At 60.4% G+C, this 17,045-nt stretch overlaps 1 protein-coding gene across 11 annotated transcripts in view; it reads left to right on the top strand.

The window, feature by feature from the left end:
* Window positions 1–17,045, top strand: part of DLG3 (discs large MAGUK scaffold protein 3) — a 79,377-nt gene that overhangs the window by 41,513 nt on the left and 20,819 nt on the right. For all 11 annotated transcript variants that reach the window (XM_063345867.1, XM_063345869.1, XM_063345866.1 and 8 more), the window contains 7 exons: window positions 7,181–7,231; window positions 10,256–10,380; window positions 10,859–11,028; window positions 11,399–11,535; window positions 11,846–11,990; window positions 12,148–12,307; window positions 16,880–17,036. In XM_063345867.1, the coding sequence (XP_063201937.1) occupies window positions 7,181–7,231; window positions 10,256–10,380; window positions 10,859–11,028; window positions 11,399–11,535; window positions 11,846–11,990; window positions 12,148–12,307; window positions 16,880–17,036 (945 nt within the window). The remainder of the gene's footprint in view (window positions 1–7,180; window positions 7,232–10,255; window positions 10,381–10,858; window positions 11,029–11,398; window positions 11,536–11,845; window positions 11,991–12,147; window positions 12,308–16,879; window positions 17,037–17,045) is intronic.

Here is a 17,045-nt window from a genome sequence, read left to right as displayed (position 1 = left end):
TACCTTCCTGCGCTACCTCAGCCTCCTTCATCAGCCCCAGCCCCTCAGGATGGAGGCAGGACGCTCCAGGCCCTCACTGACATCGCACCCACTGGTCCTCAGGGCAGCAGGACCCATCAGATGCTGCTTCTCTCCCAGCAAAGGCTGCCAGCAGCTGACCAGTGCTTGGTGACTGTGAGTGTTTGCAGCCGCAGTGCATTTGGCACTCTTGGCATAGTAATGCCATAGATAATCCTCCTGGGTTTGTTGCAGAGAGGGTTTGTGCGCTGCTGCATCCCTTCCCAGAATATTTGCAAATCATTCCTGCTGGGGAGGGGGGAGGGGAAAGGAAGGAGCAGGGTGGCCAGCATGAATTTCTGCAGCGCTGGCTCCGTGCTCGTGGGGTGCTCCCCTTTTTTTCCCCAAAGGGAGCTCAGTTGACGGCTTGCCAGGGCTGGGTGCTTTGCACCTGGTTTTCTTCCGATGCAGCAAATTTCAGCTGCCTTCCACATTAATGAAGTGGCACCAGGACTGGGAGCTGGGCTTGGTTTGTCTTTGGAGTCGCGGTGGGCTCCACGAGGGCTTTGGGCTGCAGGTGAGTTCCGGTGGTTGAACCTGGCTTGTAAAGAACCGCAGAACTCAGCCCCCAGCCTGTGGTGGGGTCGGTGCGCACCAGAGGTGTGCAGGGCTGGTTGGGCAGGGCTACGGAAAGGAAGGGATGCCCAGATGAGACCTCTGCAACCCTGGCTGTATGGTTTAATTATGCCTCAAGTGCTGAACCAAAGCCACCTGGCACTGGAGAGGAAGGCAATGATGCCTCTCTCAGCATGGTGGTCCTGGGTCCAGCAGCCTTGTATGAACATGGCAGAAGAAAGTTGCTGTCCCCAAAGGTTTCCTTCTCCAAATGCATGGCATGGCAAGGCATTTGTGGGGTTGGAGGCTTCTGGCAGCGTGCTGGGCACCCCGGCTGCAGGGCAGGGCCGTGTTGCAGCCCGCTCTTCCTTGCTCACCCGGCTGGGGCCATTCTACAGGGAACTGGAAAAAGGGCAATGTCTCCTGGAGAGGAAGGACACACCGCAAGGGTGGACTGGGGTGAGTGAGGGATGTGCAGGGCAGGGAGGTATTCCTGGGTGGAAAGTCTGCTTTCACATCTGTTTTGTACCCTCCCTCCATTTGGGGGACATTGCCTGCTCGCCATTGCAGCCACCAGCGCCACATCCTTCGCCAGGCTCCAGCCGTGCCTGTCCCTCCTCCCTGCCTGCGTGCCCAAGGGCAGTGAGAGGTGAGCCCGAGGGCCAAGGACAGGCTCTGTCAGCCCAGGTGGGCTCCCGAGCCCCGCAGAAGCCAGCAGCAGGGAGCCCACCCATGGGGCCAGCAGCCACCTCCTCCCACCACAGTGCACTCCACTTTCCTCCTGGCTGCCTACCCCTACTCTAGCTCATTAACTCTATGCCCCTCCCGCGCCTTCTCCCTCCACCTCGTTAGCTCCGTATCCCCGTCAGCGCCTTCTCCCTGTGCCTTGGTCACAGCTTCTTCTTGCTGTGCTGGGTGGGAGCTCCCTTCTTGCACCTGGGGTGGGGTTGGCTGGGTTGCAGGAGCTGCCCTGCACCCCTGGCAGGCACCAGCATCACTCTGGGGGTGGCAGTCACCTACCCCGTCCATCCAATCCCAGCAGTACATGCCAAGGAGGAGGGTGGGGGGGAACTGCCCTGCGGTGGTCAAAAGGAAGGGGCAGGTCGTGGCTGTCATCTGCTGGGGACCACCATCCCCGTGGCCGTGGCAGGGGAGACACCTCACTTTGATTCCTCCCAACCTCCAGCCTGAGAACCCTCTTGCCTTGTACTTCGTGTCACACCAGCACAGAAACGAGTCCTGCTCCATCCTTTCCTTCTCTGGGGAGCTGGGCTCCTCAGGCTCTGGGGAGAGCACACCACAAACCCTCCCGTCGGGCAGTTTCCCAGGTCAGCAAAGGAGCCACACCAGGGACTTGCTGCAGAAGAGCACACCAAAAACGGCAAATCTGGAAGCATTTTTTTTTCACAAACCCAAAAGCTGAAGCCTCTTGGTACAGTCTGTATTTGGAAGGGTTAAAGTCACATCTTCCAGTCTTTAATTACTTAACTATTCAATGCTTTCCTTAATGATAAACAGATGGATGTAGTCTAGTTCCTTCCTGTTCTAGCTCCATTGATTGCATTGGACTAGCTGCTGGGCTGAATTTGGCCCCGGCTGTTTATCAAGAAGTCTGCTCCATATTTCAATCTCTCTGTCCACCCACCTCCATCCCCAAGAGCATGTGGCACCAGCAGCACTGTAAGGCACGAGCTGCAGCACCAGGTCCCACTCGCCACCAGGGCTGGGGCTCAGCTCTGCTGCCTGTGGCTTGGGAGGAGGGAGCTGTAAAACCCAGGGCGTAAAACCCCAAATAAATCCTTATAAAATTCCTGCTATATTAAAGGCATCCCTTGACGGGTAAGGAGGGGTGCCAGGGGGTATGACGCGTGCCAGCTCCGGGTCATCGCTCAGGGTTTCACCCCTTGGTGTATTTTGCCCAGCAGGTCCGTAGCAGGGAGACGGAGCATCAGAAGCCCAGTTCCCATGGCGGAGGGGGTCTCTGCATTTCAGAGCTGCCTCTCGGAAGCCGAAACAACTTCTTGCTGCCCAGGGTGCGTGGCAACTGCTGCCAGGCAGTCCCAAAGTGAGCAGGGAAGGTCACTCCAAAGCCCTCGAGGAGTTGAAGGTTTCATAGCCTGCATCCTTGGAGCCCTCTTTTGGTGCCCCACTGCCCAGCGGTGAGATGCCACCACCTCCCTGATCTCTAAAAGCCAGGTGCGAGGAAGCCAAGTGCTTCCCAGGCCCAATCCTGGCCAGTGAGCACCATGGGAGCCCCAAGCTCTGCCGCTGGTGAGCGCAGAGGCAACTTCCATGTGCAGCACTGACTGCTGCCAGGGTTGCCAGCCACGGTCACTGCAGGGTCGGGGGGCAGCAGAGGTGGCCACCATGGGTCTGGTGCCTTTGAGCAGGGCAAAATTTACTCGTAAGGCTGAAAAAAATAGAAAAAAAATCAAAACTAAACTGCCAGCCTCACGCTTTGGTCCCAGGTGCTGGCAGTGGCATATCCCGCTGCCAGTTCCCGCAGGCAGCGTGGCTGCGGAGCCCTCCCAGCTGTGGTGGGGGGGGAGGGCTGTCAGCCTTCACACCCCTGCCCTCTGCCCGAGCTCGCCAGGCTTGGCCCTCTGGCGAAAGACTGACCAGAAATACAGCGTCTATTTACTCTGTGCGTGTGGCCAACCCCGTGGGCAACGCACGCAAGGGCGTTGAGGCCAGGGGTTAGCTGGAAGCGAGTCAGTAGGTCTCGGTGCTGTGGCAGGACGCATGGATGCCGGGGCTGGGTAGCGGGGGGTGAAGGGAGGGAGCTCTTGACCTATTTTCTCTGGGCCCCCTGCCATGTGCGGGCAGCGAGAGCTCTCCCTCGCCAGCGCTGCCGGTGCCCGCGCCAGCTGGGACGTGCCCATCGCTCCCGCTGCCCCAGCACCGGGCTGCTCTCCTTCCTCCACGCTGGGGGGGGCGTGGGGCATCGCCAGGTGCCCTCCATCTCCGGGTCTGGCTGGCACCGCCACGGGCTGACCCCCCAGCCTTCAGACTCTTCATTATGTCGGTACACGGCTGCTCCAGCCCCTGGTCCTGCTGCGTGTCCCCATCGCGTCCTAATGACGAGATACAGGCTAGATGCTGCTCCAAAAGTGGCTGCAGGCAGCGTTATCCTCCCTGCAGGTTATTTCCTCCCGCAGCCCGATGGGCTATAAGGGTTGGGTTTGAGGAACCCCATCTTAGTCTTCTAAATTTGGCCTCCTTTTTTTATTAAAAAAAAAAAAAATGAAACCAACCCAAATCCTGACTCTCTAGCAAATTGCAGAGCGGGTTCCACGTGCGCTGGTGCGGTGTTGGCTAGCAGAGCCTGCAGACAGCTTGCAGTAGCTCTGGAAGGTGTGCGCTCTTCTGTTTATCAAATGAGTGTTAACTCTGCAGCCTTCTGTTGATGATTTAAATGTCATCATCGCTAACTGTTTCCCTGCTGCTCAAAACATGAAAGGGAAGTGAAGGCCGGCAAAGGGTGCCTCTTCTTGAGCCCTCAGGTCGGCTAGCTGCCTGGGAAAGGCTTGGAAAAAAACGCCCTTACTCTTTTCCATGAGGAATCAGATGGTACTCAGGATTGGGATATGCTGGGAAGGGCTAATTAGCCCCCAGTGCCCCTGTCGGCTCTGCAGGCATTACGTGGGGAGACGGGAGGAGGGTGGGGGTGCTGTCCTTGCCCCAGGGCGATGGAAGCGGGCACCTCCCCGCCGAGCCCGGAGCACTGAGGTGGCCCCAAAGGGGAGCTGGGGAGGCACGCAGGGCACTGGCGAAGAAGAGGGGGAACAGGCTGCGGCAGAGCCGGGTCGCGGCAGCGCCGGTGGGTGCCACGGGGAGGTTTTGCCGTCAGTGAGTGACTGGTATTCAATTTTCCGACGCTGGAACGTTTGCTTTGTTGGCTTGTTCCCTTGGTTACGTGGTATATATTAAGTTCTCCATTTGGCTTCCTTATGCAATTAACTGGCGTTCTGTTGCATGGATTTTGGAAACATAATGGGAGCTGAAACTTCATGGTCGGGCCTAGCTGACCCTGAGGTGCCCGGCCGGAGCAGGCTCCTCCCAGCGCACGCCGCGCCAGCAGAACGCCGGCACCGCTCGCTTTCAGGGAGTGCTGCAAGGCGCCGCTCAGCGTCAGCGGCCCCGAGATTTGGGGAGCGGGGATACCCCAGTCTCCCCTGCCTGGCGGCAGGGTGTCTGCCGGGGCTGCCTGCCGGGGTGTCTCTGCGCCCTGTGGCCGCTCGCTTGGCGGGGCTGACGCGCTGCTGGCTCTCTCCGCGGCTCACAGATTGTCAAAGTTTTCTGCACATCCCCATCCTGTAGGTATGTATGTGCTGTTCCTCTGCGGCCGTGGGTGTGCATATGGCTGGCTGTGTGGCAACTGTGTTGAATGCCAAAGCAGAGAGGACAATGTGTGTAGTAGCGAAGGGTGCCAGGAATGCAAGTTGCTGGAAAACCGGGGAGAGGCGACGCCGCGCCCCACGCACCGGGCTACCAACTGCGGAGACGAGATGAGCCCGGAGGCTGGAGCGAGGGTGGCTGCGGGGGCGGCATGGGCCAGCGAGTCGGCTCCACTCAGGATTAGTCAGTACAGTAGGATGCGGCGGGGGAAAAGCAACCCATGGCAGAGGGGCAGCCTGTGGCGAGGGAAGCGATGCTGCCCTGCCTGTGGGAGCATGGCCCGGGGTGATGCTGTGGCAGGAGGTTGCACCGACCACGTGTCCCTGTCTCTCCGAGGCTGTCGAGGATCCTGCTATGGGTGAATCCCACCACTCCCAGTGTTTTCCTGCAGAGGGGTCCTGTTCAAGAGCTGACCAAAGCCTCTCCCAATGTGCTGGGGGGATCAGAACATCCTAATATTGGAGCATCTGGATGTCCCGACCCTGAACTGTGCCCTGAAATCTTCCCGTGGCTGAGAGGCATCAAGCATGGAGCACGTCTGAGGAGGGTCAACCCTCTCAGCCCATGTTCCCTGGAGCCCCCATTCTGTCTTTCCACTCCGGACTCTCCCTAACCTCATCCTTCCTGAAGTGCGGTACCCGCAACAGGGCATGGGATTGCTTTGGTCTCACCAAGGCTGAACCAGGCAGGGGATGAGGGTGCGTGTGTCGCAGACGGCACAGCCCCATCCCAGATCCTGGCATGCGGAACTGCTTTTCCACCTGGGCACCTGATTATTCCCACCTGGAAAAGCTTCCGTTTGCTCTTCCTACCTGTAAATAGGGCCTCACCGCTGCCTCGCTGGGTTTCCTTCCGTGGTGTCAGATGATGGCTTTAGCATACATGAGGTTTGATGTCCCCTCCGTCTAATGACCCAGCACAGTGGGGTTTTGGAGGATGGCCAGGCTGTGCCTCCACGGGGGTGGATAGCAGGGACCCGGGCAAGCAGGACATGAGTGGCGTGCTGGTGCTGGGGAAGGGGACCTGCGTCCAAACAAAGCCACAGCAGCTCCGGTTTGGAATATGGAGCGCGTACAGAAAGCCGTCATTTAATGGGGGATGTAAAACCCCCATGAGGAACCTTGCACAGGGCCTGCAGGCAGAGGTGGGGCGGTGGGACGGGAGAGGCTCTGCCGTGCCGTGCCGTGCCGTGCCGTGCCGTGCCGTGCCGACCCGCCTGTGGCCCCTCCGTGTCGCCCAGAGCAACTCCGACAGTGAGGTTGAATCCAGTCCCCTACAAAACCATCGCTGCTCTGCGTAACAGCTCTGGATGTTCCAGTAGCCAATTGCTTTGCAAATCTTGCTAAATTTTAGACCTCGGTGGCTGTTTGTGGCCTGATCCTGATGACTTGGAGGGAAACTGCTGCCTTATTTTCCTGTGCGTTGTTGCTTATGGGGAAAATGGAAGGTTTTGACCTGTACATTTATCATTTCTTACTTCAGAGCCTACAGTTGCATCCCTTTTGTTTTGGTTGACACTCTGGGTATGGAAGGTTTTCAAGCCCGGGGATCAGGGCGCTGTACAGCACTGAGACTGGCTACACCGTTCTTTATACGAGGGCAGCACAATGTTTCCCCCTCTTACTGTGCCCCACACTCGAATCTCATTTCCTTTGCACCCAACTAATTCGGTAGAATGAATTATTCTGAATTCCCCCTTAACAGAGTTGTGCTACTAAAAGATTTAAAAGATATAAGCTGTTAAAGGTGTTTATGATGTTATTATGTACAGACATTATTTTTTTCCTTTAAATGGACCCACCCCCTTTCTTTCCTTCCTGCAGCAGTGAATTCCCGAGGTTAATTACATGCTGCGTAACAAAGGCGTTATTTCTTTTTGTGCCTTCAGTTGTGTTCCTTTTCATGGCTGGAGAAATGAGCCGGGAGAATAAAGGCTTTGCACTGAAGTGCATTAAAATCAGCGGGCTTTGGCTCGCGCCCAGAAAGAAAAGCAGCGCACGGTTTAATTCCAGGGCAGGCTCGAGCGATTGCGTTTAAGGTTTTCTTCAGTGGTGATGGTGCAGCTTTTGGGTTGGGTTCTTGACACACAGCTATCAGAGGGGAAAAGTAAACCACCACCCCCCTCCCCGGACTGGCACAGAGCTGTAACGCGCTGTCTCCCTCTCCCCAGGTGAACGGCAGCGATGGGATGTTCAAATACGAGGAGATCGTCTTGGAAAGGGTAAGTGTTCCCTCCTCACCCACCGGCAGCTTTTGCTGCCTCTTCCCACTCGCCCTCCCACCGGCGCAGCCGGCACCCCCCGCATCCCCGCGCCAGCTGACGGCGGGAGATCGGTCTCTGCTCCCCGCGCTCTCCACGGGCTTTTGGGGGTGTTGCGCTCGCCTTCCCCGCACAGCCCCCGCAGCGCGGGGAGAGGTGGGCTCGCTGCTCCCCTCCCCACACACCCCTCCAGAAGGGAGGGAGGGAGGAAGGCTTCTCCCTCGCCTCCCTCGTTCACACCCTCGCCCCCACAAACCCGCCAGCGCAGAGCTGGCAGGGGGGGGCAGCTCTTTGTCACTGCCTTTGCTGGAAAATGGGGGTGCTCGTGCAAGCATGTGAGTGGGCGCACCCCCAGCCGGGCACAGGGGACCGATGCCTCCTTGCCACCAGACTCACCATCACTCCGGGGTACACAGCCCGGGGATGCTAAGTGGCAAGGACGGGTTTTTTAGTAAACTGGAGCGCAACGGGGGGACTTTCTGCTTGAGCCTTTTCTTGTCCGTTGGCAACGCAGAGCTGATGGCATGCACCGCGCCGGCCGTGGCTAAAATTAGCTGGGGCAGCATCCGGCACCGCGCAGGGTGGGGAGGGCTTTACCCTGTCAGGGATGGAGGGATGGAGAGGCAGTGGGAAAAGCTGGCCCGAGGTTTGCTCGGAGAGGTGGGCACAGCCTGCGGAGCGGGGATGGCCGGGGCGGGAGGCTGCCCCACGGCACGCCTGGCCTCCTCTCGCTGCCGCGCCGGGCGGCTCGGCCTTGCTGCCTGGCCAGCATCGCAGGGGAAGACGCATCGCTCGTTCTTCTGTTCCTCTCTGCCTTTAGTCATCTCCCTCCTCCCCTTGGCTCTGCATCATGGAGGTGGGTGGACGGAAGGTTATCTGGGGCTGCCGCCTCACCCACCGCTTCCCCGGCGTGCCTGACGAAACCAGCCCAGGGGATGCTTCCTTTTTGGGCTGAGTGCTTCTTGCTCTGGGCCCAGTTTAGAGGCAAAAGCCTTGCTTTCAGGGGTTCTTCAGAGCATCCTCTGTCCTCAGCCCACAGCGGGGACAAGGGGGGAGCTGGCAGGGTCGCACGGAGAGGCAGCACTCATTGCTGCCCCTATTTCAAAGCCCCAGGCGGAAATTCCCTCTCCAGCAGCGCGGAACCGTGAGGCAATTTCAGTGTTTAGCAGCCAGGGCCAGTGCGGACCTTCCCCAGGTCCTTCCCCTTCACCTTGTCCCCAGCGGGATCCAACGGCCCCGTCTTACTGCAGGAGGAGCACCCTGGCGCGTGCAGGCAAGGCTGTCCCCTTGCTGGGTGTCTGGCTCCCAGAGATGACCCCTCAGCGTACCTCAGAATTGCTGCTCTGTCAATGTCCTTGTTGTCCAAGGGCAAATGCAGCAGTGTTTTGGGGGAAATAACCGAGGACACCCTGTCTGCAGAGGAACGTGGTTTTGGGTTTACCCACCACACATGTGTCCGCAGCAGGAGCTGCCCCCGTGTCTGCGTCAACCCTGATGCCAGCTAAGAAATCCCTTCCATTTCAAGGCTTATCAAAATAAAAATAAACACCTCTCGGATCATTTCCAGGTTTTGTCGCTAGCATCGGAGCGCACCCTTCCGTAGACAGGCGCAATGAATGGCTGGAGGCTATTTTGCACAGTCTCAACCTGCCTTGCTGGGGCCAGGCTGGGTCTCCGGTGACAGTGAGCTTTTTGGAGCTGGGCACAGCGTAACCAGAATCCAGTTTAAAAAAAGGAGAGCGGCCTCAGACCTTACACCGTTGAGCGCCTCCTCGTCACGTGCTGGCCAAATCCCAGCCAGCAGGAGAGCATCCGGGAGCATTGTGTAGTGAGAGTGGCTCCCGGAGGTGCCACGTGCTGGGTCATGAATGGCATAAAGTCAGAGCAGAGACCTCCACGTCGCCGCAAGAGCTGATGCTGAGCCCACATTGCGGGGGAGAAGCGTGAGCCCCGGCCTGCTGCTGGTGCTAGAGGATCCCGGGGAGCTGGAGCCCTCCTGGCCATGGGTTCCCCCCGAAGGGCAGAGCTCCCCATCACCTAGCGCTGAGCACTGGGGCTGTGGGCAGCCAGGAGAGTGCTTGGCCCGAGCCCGCTTGTGTATGAGAGAGGCGGGCATGATAGGATGTGACTAAGTGTCAGCTCTTCCGCATGAGAAAACAAGGCGAGGAGCCATCTGATTTTCAAGGCAGAGCAGAAAAAGCAGGAATTGTCCACTTGCATCAAGCCCGGAGCTGGAAGCAGCGCCTGTGAGTGTGTCACTACCGGGGATCCTGAAGGGGGAGAGGCGGTGCAGGGCCATGGACACTCATCCTGGGATGCTGCCGGGATGGGGCTGGAGATGCGGCACGGCCTTGCATTCTCCTCGGGCAGACTTGAGCAGGACAAAGCTCGAGTGATGCTCCAAGCATCTCCGTGAGGAAGAAGAAGCAGAACTGAAGACCCCGCTCTATCCAGACAGCCCCCTCCACCCAGTCCTGCAAATTTTGGCATCAGCACTGCCGGCCCCCGGGCTGGCTCCGTCCTGGGGCTGCATCGCAGTGGGCAGGGGGGCAGGAGTGGGATGCTGGTGACTGGCACAAGCCCCGCTGCTCCGCGCAAGCTGCAGCATCAGTGTCTCCTCCTGGGCAGCAGCCAGCAAGGGGAGGTTTTCTCCGCCAAGGACCACCCCCTCGTCCCCCAGCTCGCCGCCTGCCTCAGAGTCTCTTGGTGGAGACGCGGCGGCGAGGGAGGTCCTCGGCGGCTCCCACTCTCCCGCTCCATCTGGTCGGTGCTCCGCGCTGCTGCTCCGAGTGCCTCTGCTGATGAGTGCCGGCCTCCTGTCCGGCCGTGCATCCCTCTGCCCCCTCAGCCAGGCACCCTGGGGAGAGACAGATGCTGTAAGGGCTCCTGCGCCCCAGGCAGCCGTGCTGGGAGAGAACTGCTTCAGGAGGGCCGGCGGCAAGCGGTTGCCCACCAGGGAAAGACACAGTGTTTGATTTCCCGCAGGGTAATTCTGGCCTCGGCTTCAGCATAGCGGGAGGAATCGACAACCCCCACATTCCAGATGACCCGGGAATCTTCATCACCAAAATCATCCCCGGGGGAGCGGCAGCCATGGACGGCCGTCTGGGGTGAGTGTACGGGGCCAGGGGAGCAGCTCCATCAGGGTGTCACCCAGGATCTCCCTAGGGACCCTCTAGGCAGCTCCTGCCGCCCCTCCCCTGCCATGGTCCCTGGTTCCCCTCCCCTGGTCCCCTCCCTACAGCCAGGTCCCCTCAGTGCAGGGATGCTCATGGTCCCCTGCCACCAGCCACTCCTCCCTGCGCCAGGCTCCGGCTCCCATCCTTCCGCCTGCAGCCTGGGGCAGGGTCCAGCCTTTCCCCTCATCTCCCGTTTTCACCAGGGTCGTGGCGTGGGGACCAGCCCCGCTGCCTTCCCCTTCAGGAGGGACCCAGCTCTCACCCCGGCAGGGCATGATCTGGCCAGCTTGAGCAGCTCTTCTCCGCACAAGGGTCTGCGTGGCTGGAGGAGGGTGGCAGAGGTGTCCAGAGGAGGGTGGCACAGGCTGGCGGTTCCCCAGGGGAGCTCAGGGCCACCATGTGCCTGCAGGGTGAACGACTGCGTGCTGCGGGTGAATGACGTGGACGTCTCCGAGGTGGTGCACAGCAAAGCCGTGGAGGCCCTGAAGGAAGCGGGCCCCGTGGTGCGGCTCGTGGTGCGTCGCCGGCAGCCCCCGCCAGAGACCATCATGGAGGTCAACCTGATGAAGGGTCCCAAAGGTGAACCCCTTGCTCTGCTCGTAGCACTGGGGTGCCTTGCTGTCCCACGGAATGGTGTGGGGTGACTCCTCAGCATGGGATGCAACAGGATGCAAGGCAGCGTGACAGGGAATGTGGGATGCGAGGTGGCACCACCACAGCGCGGGGTGCCGCAGGGTGGTCCGGCAGCGTGGGATGCTGTGGGGCACGGGGTATGGGACAGCCCCACAATGCAGTGTGTGGTGGCTGGGCTGTCCCCGCACAGCAGCAGGGTGGCCCGTTGCCTGATGGGTTTGGGGCAGGGTGGGAAGCCCAGTGACTGCAGAGGGGCCATGGTGGCAGCCCAGGGCTCCGTCCATCGCCCCTCACCTGCCCTCTCGCTCCCCCTCAGGCCTGGGGTTCAGCATCGCGGGGGGCATTGGGAACCAGCACATCCCCGGGGACAACAGCATCTACATCACCAAGATCATCGAGGGCGGCGCTGCCCAGAAGGATGGGCGCCTGCAGATCGGGGACCGGCTGCTGGCGGTAAGCCCCGTGCTTGCAGACGGTCATGAAGCGAAGCGGGGCAGTCTCTGCGGTGCCGATCCTGAACTACAGCACCTCTCCCTCCAGCAGCCCCGCGCCCCATCCCTGGGGTCCCTGCTGGGACAGTGCTGTGGGACGGGCAGGTGCAGCACCGACTGCAGGCGGGAGGGCCAGACCCATGGAGATGGGACCCTGTCTCCAGAGCTACCGTGGCACCTACCCCGCGGGAAACCTCTCTGTTCCCGCAGGGCTGCATTAGCCCCTGCCCTCCAGCCTGCGGCCACGTTACCCAGCCCCTTCCCTCCGGCAGGTGAATAACACGAACCTGCAGGACGTGAGGCACGAGGAGGCGGTGGCCGCCCTGAAGAACACCTCTGACATGGTGTACCTGAAAGTGGCCAAGCCCGGCAACATCCACCTCAACGACATGTACGCGCCCCCCGACTACGCCAGCAGTACGTACGCCGCCGGCCGCTGGCGCGGCAGCCTGGGCACTGCACGGCTGGCGGGGGGGGGATGGCGTGTGCTGGGGTGGCGGGCAACACGGGGCTGGTCTCCACATCCGCGTTGCAGATGGATTCCTGCTCCTGATGCCCTTCTCCTTCCCTGCAGCCTTCTCATCCTTGGCTGACAACCACATAAGCCATAACTCCAGTCTGGGCTACCTGGGCAGCGTTGAGAGCAAGCCTGCCTACCCCGTCCCTCCCCAGGTGACTCCATCCCGGTACTCGCCCATCCCTCGGCACATGATCGGGGATGAGGACTTCACAAGGTGAGTACCATGCATGAGCATCCCTAATTCCTGCTGCTTCTCCTTCCCTCTCTCCCTCCCTGGCTGCTTGACCTCATCGCTGCTGTCGGTGCAGAGTCTTGGCCAAAAACCCCTTTGGGGGTGCGTGGTGCAAAGCTTGGGGCCCCCGCGGTGAGCTCTGTGCCCACTCCCCCTGAGATCAGCCCTGCCGTGTTGCTCCCTGGCTGGCTGCATCCCCACCTTCCCCGTTCCCCCTCCTGCTCCTCTCCAAGCCTTACGTATCTGCATTTTGGCTTCATTCTCTTACTTGTTTTACCGTCCCTGGTGTTCCCTGCCCTTGCAGTGCCATCTGGTGCCAGGCTGCGAGCGGGCTGTCCCTGAGTGGAGCTGTGCTGGGGGTGAGGGGCCGGGGGGGCGAGACACAGCTCTGGATAGGAGTCGGGGTCCTCCTCCCACACTCTCCAGCATCCCATGCCACCTGCACCTGGGTGCCATTTCACGGGCTGCCAGCCCCGGGCTTGACAGCCTCCTGCACAGCCCTGGCACGGCCCCGTTTTCCCCACTAGCATCATTTACACTGCACGAGCAGGTTTCTTTCCTGAACCCAGGAAATAAAAGAGGAGCACAAAGGAGATGTTTCTCTGAGCCTAAACGCAGCGTAAAACTTCTCCAGAGCTTCAGGCTGAGGACAGGAGGGCGAGACCTGGCTGGTCCTGCTCTGCTTGTCCGGGCTCACAGATTTCCCTCTGCTTGCCATGGCCTCGGGGCCAGTGCTGAGCCTGCTCTGGGTTTGGTGTCCCCAGGGCTGGGGCTGTAGGGCTCAGGCTGTATTCTTAGGCTTAGGGCTGGCTCTGCGGTTAGGAGCGAGGTCACAGGCTGGTTTCAGGGTTGTGTTTGCGGTGGAAGATGCTATAGCCTTGGCTGGGCTTGTCCCGTTCTGCCGGGCACTGGTAGGTGCCAGAGTGGGAGACCCTGACTTGCCATGCGGCGTCAGGTCCGCTGTCCTCCCAGAGAGTGGCTGCACTCCCCTTCTTCATGGGGGTTTCTCGCGTCTTGGTGCCCAGCCGCGGCCGGGTGCCTCTGTGCGCCGTGACCTGTGCAGCACTGGCCTCCGCCACGTCCCGTGTTTCCTGCCTGGTCTCGGCACCAGGGATGCCGGCTCTACAGCCCATTCCCAGCGCTGTGTTCTCGGCGGGGGCAGCAACTCCTGTGCCATCAGGGCACTGGGGGATGATGCCACACGCAGGAGCAGTGCTTTCTGCCATTACGTTGCACCACAGAAGGGACTGAGTCCCGGCACTGCGAAAACACACCATCTGTCTCTCGCCAGGGACCCCGGTCCCACCAGGGTCTCCCTCCCTACACCCACTGACCTCCTCTTTTGCGGGCCAGCCTGGTCTGGGCTGGACACGGCCCAGTGGCAATGGCACAGCGATGGCTCAGCGGTGGCCCGGCAGTGGCCCTGGTGCAGCACGTGGTGGTGGCCACTAGAGGATGGTGCTGCCTTGCAGAGGGCCCCACGACAAACAGGCTGGCACGGCTGGGTCGCAGTCCGCAGCCACAGTGGGCTCAGCACCGCCAGCATCCATCCCAGAACAGCCCTGCAAACCTCCTGTGCGTCACCGACCTCCCCAGGACAGCTTCATCACTGCAGGCCTGACAGCTCATGCATCTCCCAAGATTGTGCACTGGGACCAGTGTTGTCCAAATGCATCTTACTGGTGTGGGGAAAAGTGGCGACTCCCCTGAAAAAGCAGCTGTCTCCCCAGAGGCTCCTGCCAGCCATTTCCCAGGAGAAGCAGAGGACCTGGCCTGGATCCAGTACCAAGCCTCTTCCCTTCCCGCGGGCACAAGTGCTGCTGCAGGTGTGGACGTGGTTCCAGTGACCCTCGTGTCCTGCAACACCCAGGGCTGGGCACCAGAGCATCTGTTTTCCATGGCAACCCAGACCTCCGCACAGCCCCCAGGATCCCCGCAATCGCTCTGTGCCGAGGTCCCAGTGTTAATGCTGCAAGGTCCAGATTCTGACTGCGGGATCCATGCTCTGCCTCCCGGGATGAGGATCAAAGCGGAGAGTGCATGTCATGACCGAAACCTGAAATGTACCTGTCTGGGGCTTCATTTCCTATCCTTGGTTCCTGTAGCATCTCTCTACCTTCCACCAACCCGTCTGGTCCTGCTGAGTGCTGGGGATGCTTCCCCACCGTGATGATTTGGGGTGGCAGTTCCTGCACTCTTGGGCGTGGGCAGCAGCAAAACCCAAGTGGCAGAGCAAGTTCATCAGCTGGTTGGAGACAGGGTTTGCAGACCAGAAATCCGACCCATTTCTTCCCCTGGGACAGCTCTAGCCCTAGGCGTAGCTTTGCTGCAGAGGGACCGATGGCTGCAGCCCTCCCTGCACCCTCACAGACGCCCCTAAGCCAAGCACTGGTGGCATCCCGAGTACTTGGGGTTGAGATTCTTTTGACCCCAATGGCCTTTCCGTGGTGTTTCCCTGGTCTCTTCCTGGTCCTGGTGCATCCCAGCCCTGTGTTACAGCCCCGCTTGGCTCAGAGCTCCGACTCATCCGAAGGCCATAAGGATAAAGCAGGTATTGTCTGGAGGTCACGAGGTAGATTGAGCCTCTGCCCCATCAGAAATGCGTAGCTGGAGTTACCGCTTGCCGTACCTCTGCGTTTGAAAGCGAGGAGCTGCAGGGATGCACGGTGTGCGTGGAGCTGCAGGCGTGGGGACCTGGGCTGTGGATTTGCCGTTGCATGGGTTGTCCCCCCCTGGTCGGGGCTGTGCTGTCCGTGCCTGCAGGGGCAGGAAGGAGTTAAGTCCATAGGGCTGAGCACAGTGAAGCCTGCGTCCTTTCAGCACTTCCATAAAAAACCCTGCATGTGGGTCTTGGGGAAGCCACTGGCCCCGCAGCCGGGGAGAGGCAGAGACAGGCAGCACGGGGCGGCCGCGGCACAGAGCATTCAGAACATTCCTGCCCCTCACGCCTCCCAGCCGCCATCGCGCCACAATGTTCACCGTCAATGTCTCCTCATCCATGTCCTACAGGGGACAGCCATCCCTGTCCCCTTCCAGGCAGCGGCAAGGCCACAGAAGCAAGCGTGACCAGAGGTAGGGGACCGGGATGCTGCTGTGCCTGGGGGGAGGCGCAGGGACGGGGACAGGAGTGGCTGTGAGAGCCAGGAGGGTCAGGCTGTGCTGAGCCCGGGGTCTGGGCAGGGCAGGAGCCAACCAAGACCTTCTTGCAAGGCATTCTGCACTTCTGTCTGTCCGTCTCCTGCTCCTGTTGCTCCTTATAAGGCGGTTGCCTGGAACTAAGTGACATTCAGCCCATCAGGACTAACCCACGGGGAAGGATGGTGGGAGACTTTTCCTGGGGTGCTGGCACGTATCCCTAGAGGTAAATCCTGCCGCCTGCAGGTATGTGAAAGCACCAAAACATTCCCCCACCTGCCCTGGTGATGGCAGTGATGCCCAGGGGGCTGAAAAAGATGTTTTCTTGCAAGAATGGCATGAGAGCATGCTGCCAGGCTGCGGGGCTTCATGCTGCCTGCTCAGTCAAACTTTGTTCCTCTGCGTCCCCGCTCCGCTCGTGCCGCCTGAGCCCCGCTCCTTCCCTGGCTGTCACTGGCAGCCATGGGGGGGCCAGCTGGGCCAGCCACCCCGGTGCCCCAAGCTCCCCTTAGCACAAGTCTGCTAGCATTTTAGGGTCCAACGCAGGTGCCATCATCCAGTGCCATGCCTGGGGCTCCAGCATCTTTCCTACCACTTCCCAGAGATCTTCCTCTGCTCCCTGGCAGGCGCGGGGTTGATCAGGCTGCTGAGCTCACTGGCAGGTCTTCAGTCCTTGCAGTATCCCCCAGAGCACCCAGGATCCAGCCGGTCACCTCAGTGGATGTGCTGATGGTCCCCCGTGTCGTGTTGGCTTACAATCACTAGCCTGTGCTAATTGTCTGGCGTCGTTTAGTCCTTATTTTAATCCAGCACTTGAGCTGGGAGCTGCCGTTGTTCCCATCAGACTTGGGGGTTTTTTCCCAGATGAAAATTGACGCAGGATTTTTGCCATGCCAGGCAGTCTTTCTGCCTTTGCCTGCCTATTGTTTGAGCTGCAAAAGAATTAAGTCATCATCAAAAAATTCAGGATTTCTGTTGATCTGCTCTGGGCCTGTGGCGTGGGGGTGCCTGGGGTTGCGGGCATGCTCACTGTGCTGCACGGGCACGGAGGGGCTTCATCCCCCTCTCCTGGCCCGGCCACGCCATCCTCAGTGCCCAGGCTTGCGGCAGCCGGTGCCGTCTCGCAGTCTGACGTTTCTGTGCGTGATTTCACAGCGGATGCTCTGTCTCCATGCGTGCTCCGTCTCATGTCACTCGTGCAACTGCCCGCACCTCTCCTGGTTTATCAGCCTCCTCGGTGCCGGGGGCTGAGTCACGCCAGGTCACACTTTGGGGTGACTCCAGCCCCGCCAGCGTGCCAGGAAGCCCGGGCACAGCCAACCCTGTCACCAGCTTTGGTGTTCCTCACCCTGATGTCTCCCTGTCCCCGTGTCTCCCTGATGTCTCCGCTGTTCCTCACCCTGATGTCTGTCCTTCCAGGGAGCCCCGGAAAATCATCCTGCACAAAGGCTCCACTGGTCTGGGCTTCAACATCGTCGGGGGGGAAGATGGCGAGGGGATCTTCGTGTCCTTCATCCTGGCCGGAGGCCCCGCCGACCTCAGCGGGGAGCTGCGGCGGGGAGACCGCATCCTCTCGGTGAGCGGG

Source organism: Chroicocephalus ridibundus, chromosome 9 (genome assembly GCF_963924245.1).
Source record: "Chroicocephalus ridibundus chromosome 9, bChrRid1.1, whole genome shotgun sequence".
Taxonomy (NCBI): Eukaryota; Metazoa; Chordata; class Aves; order Charadriiformes; family Laridae; genus Chroicocephalus; species Chroicocephalus ridibundus.
This window is presented reverse-complemented; position numbering and strand designations above follow the sequence as displayed.